General features: G+C 44.7%; 1 protein-coding gene and 1 long non-coding RNA gene across 2 annotated transcripts; both read right to left on the minus strand.

Moving 5' to 3' along the window:
• Window positions 1–4,472: 4,472 nt before the first annotated feature.
• LOC117845903 (uncharacterized) lies at window positions 4,473–9,924 on the minus strand. The gene is made up of 8 exons (XM_034726978.2): window positions 9,474–9,924; window positions 8,674–8,837; window positions 7,410–7,615; window positions 6,312–6,566; window positions 6,113–6,199; window positions 5,338–5,510; window positions 5,078–5,187; window positions 4,473–4,790 (listed from the first exon to the last, which is right to left on the minus strand). Exons 1-7 carry the CDS (start codon window positions 9,884–9,886, stop codon window positions 5,079–5,081), a joined length of 1,407 nt encoding a protein of 468 aa, XP_034582869.1. The 5' UTR covers window positions 9,887–9,924; the 3' UTR covers window positions 4,473–4,790; window position 5,078.
• Window positions 8,197–8,665, minus strand: LOC117845904 (uncharacterized). Its single transcript, XR_004638177.2, has 2 exons — window positions 8,360–8,665; window positions 8,197–8,266 (listed from the first exon to the last, which is right to left on the minus strand). It is a non-coding gene; the product is annotated as an uncharacterized lncRNA (long non-coding RNA).
• Window positions 9,925–10,452: the final 528 nt, after the last annotated feature.

Below are 10,452 nucleotides of genomic sequence, written 5' to 3' on the forward strand. Positions count from 1 at the left end.
TCAACATCGACGCCAGAGTGATGAGGATTCAGGAGCATGGAGGGAGGCTCCTGGCCAAGGTGGCGCGCGAGGAGAATCGGTTGTACATGCTCGACATCAAGCTTGCACGGCCAGTCTGCCTGGCTGCACGCGGCGAGGAGAGCGCCTAGCTCTAGCATGCTAGGCTCAGCCACTTCAACATGGCAGCACTGCGCAAGATGGCACGGGAGCAATTGGTTCGAGGGCTGCCGACGATCAAGCTAGTGGACCAACTGTGTGAGGCATGCCTCGCCGGCAAGCAAAAGTGGAAGGCGTTCCCGGACCAGGCGCTCTGGCGGGCGGAGCGCCACTTGGAGCTGGTCCATGGCGATCTTTGTGGACCGGTGGCATCAGCAACTCCAAGCGGCAACAACTACTTTCTGCTACTCGTCGACGACAGGAGCTGTTTCATGTAGGCATTCCTGTTGTCGTCCAAGGATCGAGCAGCTGAAGCTACCAAGAACTTCCAAGCACGTGTGGAGGCGGGTGCAAATTGAAGGCACTCCGCACGGACCGTGGTGGGTAGTTCACAGCGACAGAATTCATGGAGTACTGTGTTGCTGATGGCGTGAGGCGGCAGCTGACGGCGTCGTATTCTCCACAACAAAATGGTGTTGTCGAGCACCGGAACGGGATGGTGGTCGGCACCGCACGCAGCCTTCTGAAGGCAAAGGGACTGCCGGGGATGTTTCGGGGAGAAGCAGTGAACATTGCTGTCTACCTGCTGAATCACGTGCCAACAAAGAGCTTGGAGGGGATGACACTATTCTAGTCATGGTACGGGAAGAAGTTGGCGGTTCATCACCTACGCACATTCGGCTGCATCGTCTATGTCAAGAGCACGATCTCGCACCTGAAGAAGTTGGAGGACCGCGGCCAGAAGATGATCTTCATCAGCTATGAACGTGGGACCAAGGTGTGCAGGGCATACGACCCAATCATTAAACGTGTGCATGTGACACGGGATGTGGTCTTTGACGAGGCTTGTCAGTGGGATTGGTCCAACGACAGCGAGCACGACGGTGAGGTGGGCGTTGGTAACGACATCTTCGCTATCAAGTACATGGCAGGACCAGTCCGTGGTGAGGAGGAAGACGATCACCTAGTTTTCCCTTCACCAGCAACCCCTGCAGCAGCATTCTCCCTGCCGCCCCATGGTACACCCACAACGCCGGATGCTACGACGTCGTCACCAACTCCGCCAGGGATCCAGTTCGCTTCGCCACCAGCCGAGGTGGGCGACAAGCTAGATGCTGATCACGGTGACAACAATCCGCTAAGATTCCGGATAGTGGAGAACATCATCGGCTTGACATCTCCGCCTGGGTATGCTGTCCGGGATCTGGGTGGTGAACATCTACTGGAGGTGAGCACAGAAGAGCCGGCATCACTGGTAGATGCTAAGCGCCAGACCTGCTGGCATAAGGCGATGGAGGAGGAGCTGCAGTCCATTTAGGAGAACCACACATGGGAACTTGCTGAACTTAAAGATGGCAATGGGTAAATCCCTATCGGGTATGGCCACTTCAGACCCATCCCCACCATAAAAATTTGAGACCACCAAAATCCCCATACCCAGCTATGGGTGGGGAATTTCCCCAGACCCATACCTGTAGGGTAAATCATACTCGGGGGTCACCCGTACCCACCAATAGTTTATAAGCACATGAAAATCAGCACTTTAGCAGCAACCATCAGTCCCAGAACACAACAAATAATAGCATATAATAATCTCTACTGCAACCACTAGTCACATAACACCATCACACAAGTCATTCTGTCATTACATTACATAGCTAAAAGGGGTACATAAATAAATCTCCAAGTTCATTGCAGTCAACATATATAGGACAACAAACATGTTGGTCGTTTGTTGATGTGTTGGTTTCCTTCACTTGGAGTTGGAGACAACTTGCTTTGCTCAAAGTTCAAGTTCCTGTATGGCAGGCAGTACAACAAGAGTAATTTACAATGTTAGTATGTGTCTAGAATAACAGAATAAGAGCACAATTGCAACAGTGGTTTAATTTGGAGACCCTCTTGAATATCTTGGAGGCAAGACCAGAAGGTGGCAGCTTCTTTTTCCTTTCCTTGTTGTCAACTAAAAAAGAAAACCAGCAATTAGAATAAAATCACAGTAAAGAGAACCAAACTACAAACACAAGAGAATGGACATACTTTTATACTTGTTCCGCAACCAATCTTGTGAGCACATAAGAGCCTCTATCAGCCTACAATGATTTGGAATGGAGCGACGGGACGGGGACCTGTTCGGTTGTTCCTGTAGCCTGTTGGCTTTTTGCGGCGGCCGGCAGTGGACGGGGGTGGGGAATGTGGGGTTGGGAGGGGTGGGAGAGAGGATTATATACTTAGGGTTTCACCTTATGGACTAGTGCCTGGTGGGCTTTTTTACTTTTGGGCCGAGTATTTTTCACCCACGGGTTAACAGGTACGAGGATTGCTGGAATATACCCATACCTGCGTACTCGATGGGTGAAGGATTTGGTCCATTTATGTACCCGTGGGTAGTGTGTTTAGTCCATATTCAAACCCTAATGGAGTAAATACCCATTGTGTATTGGGTCGCGGGTCCCCATTGCCATCTTGAGCTGAACTCCCACAAGGATGACAGGCGATCAGGCTCAAGTGGGTGTTCAAGGTGAAAAGAGACGAGCATGGCGTGGTGGTGAGGCACAAAGCGCGGCTCATCGTGAAAGGCTATGCACAACGTCATGGCATCGACTATGGTGAGGTCTTTGCCCCAGTGGCGCTTATGGAGGCGGTGCGACTACTCCTAGTTTTGGCGGCGCACGAAGGCTGGGAAGTGCACCACGTGGACGTCAAGACGGCGTTCTGAACGGCGACCTCCAGGAGGAGGTGTTTGTGGAACAGGTGCCGGGATTTGCCAAGCCCGGCCAGGAACAAAAGATACTCAAACTCCGCAAAGCTCTGTATGGTTTACATCAGGCTCCTCGAGAGTGGAATCAGAAGCCGGATGAACAGCTGCGTGCTCTGGGATTCAAGAAAAGCCCTTCAGAGCATGCTATCTACTATCGGGGAAGTGGTGCAGATAGGCTGATTGTAGGTGTGTATGTGGATGATTTGATTATCACTGGCACCAGCTGTGGCTGCATCAAGGAGTTCAAGGCACGGATGGCAGAGGTGTTCAAGATGAGTGATCTTGGATTACTCACTTATTATCTGAGCATTGAGGTGAAACAAAGTGGTGAAGGGATTTCTCTGTCTCGAGAATTATGCAGCAAAGATTCTTGAGAAGGGAGGTATGGTGGGCTGTAATCCTTGTCAGGTTCCGATGGAGGCAAAATTGAAGCTGAGTAAGGAGAGTAACAGTCCCTGTGTTGATGCTACAGAGTTTAGAAGCCTGGTGAGGAGTTTGAGATATCTAGTGAACACTCATCCTGATCTGGCTTTTTCAGTGGGATATGTAAGCAGATTTATGGAGGAGGACGGGAGCGGAGACGGCGGCGTCTGCGTGGAGAAAGACGAGCAGGAGGCGGAGGCGGTGCTCGAGCTGCTGCTGCCGCCGCACATCCTCGACCTTCCGGCGTTCATGGCGCAGCAAGAACCCGCGCTGGGGTTCCATTGTTATCACGGCGGGTGGCTGCAGAACAGGGTTTCCCTCGCCGAGGCGGATAGCTGCAGCTCGTCTTCAACCTCCGACGAAGAGATGAGCTCACGAGAAGAAATAGAAGAGGGCGCGAGTCTGTGCGATCAGCAGCTGGCTAGCGAGTGATTTCCAGCTTCAGACTCTCGTACATCCCCTGAATATTACTCTGCTCTTTGTTGCTCAGCATCATGGTTCATGAATGCAACTAGGATTATTTTTTCCCCCAATCAATGGACGTTCAGTGTGCGAATCAATGGAGAAATTCAGACCGCGCATGATTCAAATTTCGAAAGTCATTTTCTTTTGTGCTCGTATTCTGCCAGCGCATTCAGTATGATGCAAACTCTAAACTCATAAGCCGTTTTAGACGACAGACCAACTAGGGTAAATGAAAAATAGCGATGTCTCGCAGACTTGGCTAGGACATTCGGTAACCCAAGTGTCAGGCATAATTCCATTTGGAAAAACAATCTATGAGAAGGAAGATCAATATATACCTTGCGGTAGCATCATATACGGAAAGCCAAGAGTAATCCCTGGGCAACCAAAAGTAACAACGAAATTCATATTGACAGAAGTGGCCTCCCGTATAAACAACAAAGAAACCTGACTCATGTTGTAAAAGGGATCCTGCCTCATATATGTAACCTCTCCGATCATCGAAAGAAAATTGCTGTTCCCAATTCAAAGAGGTACAGCAAAAGTAAAAGGAAAGATCATTTAATGCGACTCAATAAAGCAATATCGCCATGCTGATGAATAGGTTGGCATCAACTTGTTTCATATTCATCAGGCATGGTGAGCTCGTCAGCAGCCACAGAAAAAATACCAGAGACAAAACATATGAAAACTTCTCCAAGAACAATGATACACATCAGTTGGTTATTATTTTGTATCTAGCATCACTAACAGGACTGCAGGGGACCTCATGATATTAAATGAGCGCCACAAACTTGTGTTTTGGCTTCAAGATCTACCCAGCACAAACGAATGGTATTGTAGGCAATTTTCCACCTGGGATTTTCACAAGACAGACCACAAGTATACAACAATGGAGAACAGTGTTGTCAAACAGCATGCTGAAATAGAAGTGCCAATCTTTCTAAACCGCCATCAAAGGTGAACATAATCTGGGTATGAGAAACTGCAGGATAAAGGTGCAGACAAGATCAGAAAATCACTAATAGCTAATGATTTCGATGGAACAGGAAAAAAAAAAGATCAGAAAATTACTAATAGCTAATGATTTCAGAGGGATGAAAAAAATTTGCTTAGAAAATGCATGCATCATGAGTAGTTGATTGCATATCTTTATTGTCGTCTAAACATGATTACAGAACATTATTAAGAATAAATTGTGGATAACAATGTACTTTTGCCTTGACAATATAATACTACAGATATTGCATAACTTCAGGTGTGGTATACTACCTCAAACAAATGCAGCAAGCCATCTCATCTCTGAGCCATTTCCATTTGATAAATAATATATCTTTTTCCACTTCTCTTCTGAAAAACTCTCGCGTCGAATGATCTTTTGCCTGGCCAAGAAGTAGATTGCCAACGTTCATTGACTGAACTAACAAGTAACATGTACTTCGAAACTTTTGCGAGCATATGCCAGAGTCAGCCATGGCAGAAAATCCAACACTATCACCAGATTAAAAAAAACAATTTACTAAAAGGACTACCTCATGTAATAGTGACACACAGTCTCAGCTTCTTCTAAGGTGTAACGTGGAAACATCAAACGAGCGTCAGGAGGAACATCTGGCAGCTCCTGCCGTAGTTTGCCAACAGCCGTTGAGTGTGAAAAGGCTCCTACCATCATATCATTGTGCAACATTGACCTATAAGCATTGACCTGTTGAAAAGTAAGCAACAAGTGAAAGATTAAATGTGTACCTAATTACCATTTGTCTTTAGTAGTGTAAAAGCATCAACTGTAGTACTGGACCAAACTAATACAATTCCCAAAATTATGGTCATAAGACCAAAAAGAATTCCTCTAAAGAAAGACCAAAAAGAATCACAAAACCTCATCTTACATATGTATTTTGATTCAGAACCACAAACAGTTGGTTAAGGAACAGATGTATATTAAGTAAAACTTGCTATTATCAATTGTGAACCATGTACGGGGAATGGATTACTACTGTTCAAAAGGTGCTACAATGCTACACACTTAACAGACCAAGTAAATGTTTTACAGATTTTCACCTAGAAAAAAAAACACCACCTCCATTAAAAAAAATACTTCCAAACCGTGCATTTGCAGTATTAGGCAACATAACGGAGCACATGAAAGGTTACAGAAGATAAGAGAATGAACACACAGAAAAGGGCAAGAACCTTAAATTTTTACTAACCGCAACAAAAAAAACATGAAAATAAGCAGAAAGGACATGCGACTATTTTCTACTTTAAGAGGATGCTGATGGGCATAAGCAGCTCAGGGCAACAAACCGTTGTAAGCTCTTTCGCATGGATTGATCGACAAGATCTAACAGTTACAGGTTCCTGGAAGTCACTGAATGTAAACCAACTATTGTACTGCAAAAGACAGAAAGAATTGTTCAATGTAATGGGGTGTTTAATCCATATAACTATCAGACTTTGATGTCACAGCAGCCAGTGCAGTTATGGTCTCAATACTCCAACATACCTGATCAATAGCAAACAATACAGGCACATCTTTAACAAGGGACAGTTCCTTCCTTAAGCGAACCACAACACCAACAGATGCATGTGAGTGGGTTATCCCAGTTTGAATGAGATCATACAATGTCGACCCTTCAGGCATTTCCACTGTGTCAGCCCCTTTCATCATTCCAACACCAGCACCTTCTCCCAGGGGGATGGGCTCGAAAATTTGACATGGTAATTGTTGTAAGCATGTTTCGTTGTACTTCGTAAAATCCTGAAGCAGAAATACAAACAGATTTAGAGGAATGTTGTTCCATCCAACATGCTTTAGTAGTAAGATATTCCTAGATATGCCTCCTATGTGCATGAACATTGACAGGAAACGATGTTGTCACATACACTCAAGCCTTAAGATGTGCTACTTCCAATTAAAAAAGTGATGTTGTGGATATGCAGTACATTCTGGCACCAATTATCTTTTAAAATATTCACATTGGACATGTAAAATTGATAAGTACGTAATTGTATCAAAAGTAACTTCATAGAAATGACTTCAATAGGTTCTACAAATATGCCACAGTAGAAATTAGTGGTGAGATCCATATTTTGAGGCTGTATCCATGTTCAAAACATCACAGATTATCTGCTTCCTAGCATTAGTCTATATGCTTAATAGAGAATCCATGGAGCCAAGTATGATAAAAGGAGATATATGCAATGACCAAGCATAAGTTCATTCCTAACACATTACCAACAAGCTGAAATTTGAGAAACCCACGAGTAAGACATGTTTAGAAAAGAATATCAAATCTATAGGGAAATCAGCAGCCTTAACATATATTTCGAAGTGACAATTTGTAAACAGAAGAGGCTCTAACAATACAAAGTTAGATCAGATGTTAATCAATTTATGCATGGCCACTGCTCAACACATTGTATTCTTGGATTTGTTGTCACATTTGATGCTTAATGGACAGATCACAAACCAATAAAACAAGCAAAACCATATTATAATGCATTCTATTTGCATCCACAGAAATTGAGAAAAGAAAAGAGGAACATGCAAGATAGTCTATTTGAAGTAACCAGTACATACAAATCACACAGAGTTTAGCACCTGCAAGATCTTGGCAGCTTGTATTGGTGTATCAAAAAAATCACTGTATGTGTTTCTATAGAAGAATCCTCCATGAGTCCAATCTTTCCCTTGTGGAACATAGAATACCAGCCATCCTTGAGTTCGTGCCCAGTGGACAAGCATCGCAAGTGCAATGCTTTTACCACAACTCCGTGGGCCATCCAAAACAATTTGTTTTTTTATATCTAAAAGCAAGCAAGCAAGAAAAGCTATTCAGAACTTGAGATACAAAGTTGCAGCAAATATATGTATTCATATGCAATTCCATTGTATTGAATTTGTTTTGCAATGGCAATGTTCTCATAGAAAAAAAAATTTAAACCATGGATTCTCATAAATATGACTTAATTATGATGCAAAATAAACAAATCTAGCAACATATGAGATATAATGATAAATATTATACACTTTCAAATGCATGGGGCACCGTTATCTAAATTCTGCTGCAGCATCAGTATCAATTTAGAACTTATTTCAGAAGATTTAAGTCATGGACAAGTACGGAAAATAAAACTTTTCATTGCTATAAATCTTGCTAGGTCGAAATCATGCTTCTAGAATTAAGAAACCTGATTCCTTAATCTTTCTTTTCTTTTCCTCTGATTGTATACCTAATGAGTCAAAAAGGCACTAAGCCAAATCAATGGAAACGTTACCTTCATTTCTAATGCTAATTGTGAGAAAAAGAAAGTTGACTTAACACTACATCAGTTAAGTAAGGAAATTGAACCCTTTTTTCACTATTAATCTTGCTAGGTGAAAAATCATACCACTTCTAGAATTAATAAACCTAGTTCCTCAACGGCTCTTTCTTTTCTTTTCATCTGACAGTACACCTTATGAGTCAAAAAGGAAGTAAGCTGAATCAATGGACACATAACCATCATTTCCAACATCAATTTTGAGGAAAGGAAGGAAAGTTAACATACCATTACATCAGTTCAATCAAACAACAGATACGATGCATGTTGACAGGAGCAGCATTTGCTTATTAATATTTTCCGCATAAGATTATCGTGGTACCAATGCTATCAGCAACAATTGTGTTCACTAGAATCTGAAAGAACCCAAATCATCCATGCTAACAAAAGACTTAAGCAGTGCAACCATACAGGCACTGTACATACTGCATGTACATTGACAGCACAGCATGTTTTCTCTGAAGCTAAAACATCTAATAGTCTTAATAAGAGGGAGCAGCATCCAAGAATCCAATATACAAAAGTAACAACAACTTACACACCTTTGAGATTGGTCGTAATGGCTGGATCAACAATCCTACGGAAGTTATCCCGGAGATCTAGGAAGCTCTTCCTCACCATCACAGCGCACCGTCTTGTCTCCTGAAACTCCTTCATCATGCCTGCTGGCAACCCTTCTGGTAACATGGCATTCCATTCATCCAAACTGAAAAGAAATCCCACATGACAGAGAAATGAAAGAAAGTTTAATATTCCAAAACAATCTCCAATAGCATAAAAAAATCAATCTGAGCTATATTTGGTTTCCTGGTCGCATCTTATACTAGTAAACGAATAATCTTTTACAACAAATGAAAGAAAATACTACAGGATACAGTATGTTGCGGCTACCTAAGTCAAAACAAGGTAACGTTTTATCATTTAGGCATACACATTCAGAAATCGATAGCAATTTAGTCAATGAGGAAAGCATCAAATGGCCTTAAAGTTTGTGAAAATGAAACAAATCACATAACTTGCTCAAATCAATGTGGCAACCATTAATCCCCAAACTCCATCACTGGATCATATTTTTTAAAGACCATCATTGGATCATAGATGAAGCAACAGAATGATAAATTATGCACAGAAAACTCTACAAAGGATCAACCCTAATTAAAATGGATTGCGACCAAATCCCATTCAATCTACCATTTCAATTTTGATACCACAGTGATTGCTAACTGGCGATTGTTAATTTAGTCTGAGAGATCGCCCGCAAGATCCAAGCCTCATTAACGGTACCAATACAGAGAAAAATCCACGCGCGTATGGATCCAATTGAGAGGGGGGAGATGCCTACGTGAAGTCGACATAGACGTTGGCGTTGCGGTGTGCGAACGACCCGAACGTGTCGGTGAAGGCGAAGAGCGGGCGGCCGCCTGGGCCGACGTCGAGCGCTGGGTCGTAGGTCGGGGGCAGCGGGTCCGTGGGCAGCTCGAACTCCGTATCAATGTCGTCGCCCCCGCCCCCGGCGGTGGACTCGTCCCCATCGGCGTCATCGGCCGACGCCACGCCGCGCGGGTCCTTGGCGCGGACCTTGCCGCGGTTCGACGTGGACGACGCCGGCTTGCCCCCGCCCTTGGCCTTCGCGTAGGATCGGGAGGCCAGGAGGAGGGAGGCGAGCGCGGCGGGTGGGTCTGGGAGCGCGGTGGCGCGAGCGCCGCCGGAGGTTGCCGCGGCGGCGGCGCGGCGGAGGAGGGGGCGGAGGAGCATTTCGGCAGCGGGGTTTAGGCCGGCGGCGGAGGAGGGGAAAAGGGTTTGGACTTTGGAGGCTGATTGGACTGGACTCTTCCTGGGTCGTCCTGTGGTTGCGGAGTCAGTGGGCTGTCAGTTGCTAATGGGCCAGTGGTCATTCCAAGAAAAGTTTGGCCCATGCAGAAACCAATAAATTAGTTTTGCGCTCTATGATTTTCCCGCGTCGATGGACCCGGTTCACAAACCGAAGCTAATTTTCTCGTTTAGTTCGCGACGTGGAGTCGACCGGTCCATCATCCCAATGTCCTTCCAAGTTCCAAAGCCAGCAGCCTATTTCCAATCCGCATCGGCAACAAGTATGCGAGTGTTCCCGTGTTGGATCCGACCGAGTTTTTTTCCTTAGCTTTTGTGTCCAGACAAAAAGGGGCACAGGTTACGTAAGGTACTCTCTCAATCCATAGCTCTGAGGTTACCAAGAGGATGGCAGTCACGTTGCCATCCGAGCATGTCGGACGCGACGACGAAGAAGAATCGCAAGGTCACGACAGGCTCAGCGAGCTGCCTGATCACATCCTGCTCCGCGT

The sequence above is a fragment of the Setaria viridis genome, chromosome 2 (genome assembly GCF_005286985.2).
Source record: "Setaria viridis chromosome 2, Setaria_viridis_v4.0, whole genome shotgun sequence".
Taxonomy (NCBI): domain Eukaryota; kingdom Viridiplantae; phylum Streptophyta; class Magnoliopsida; order Poales; family Poaceae; genus Setaria; species Setaria viridis.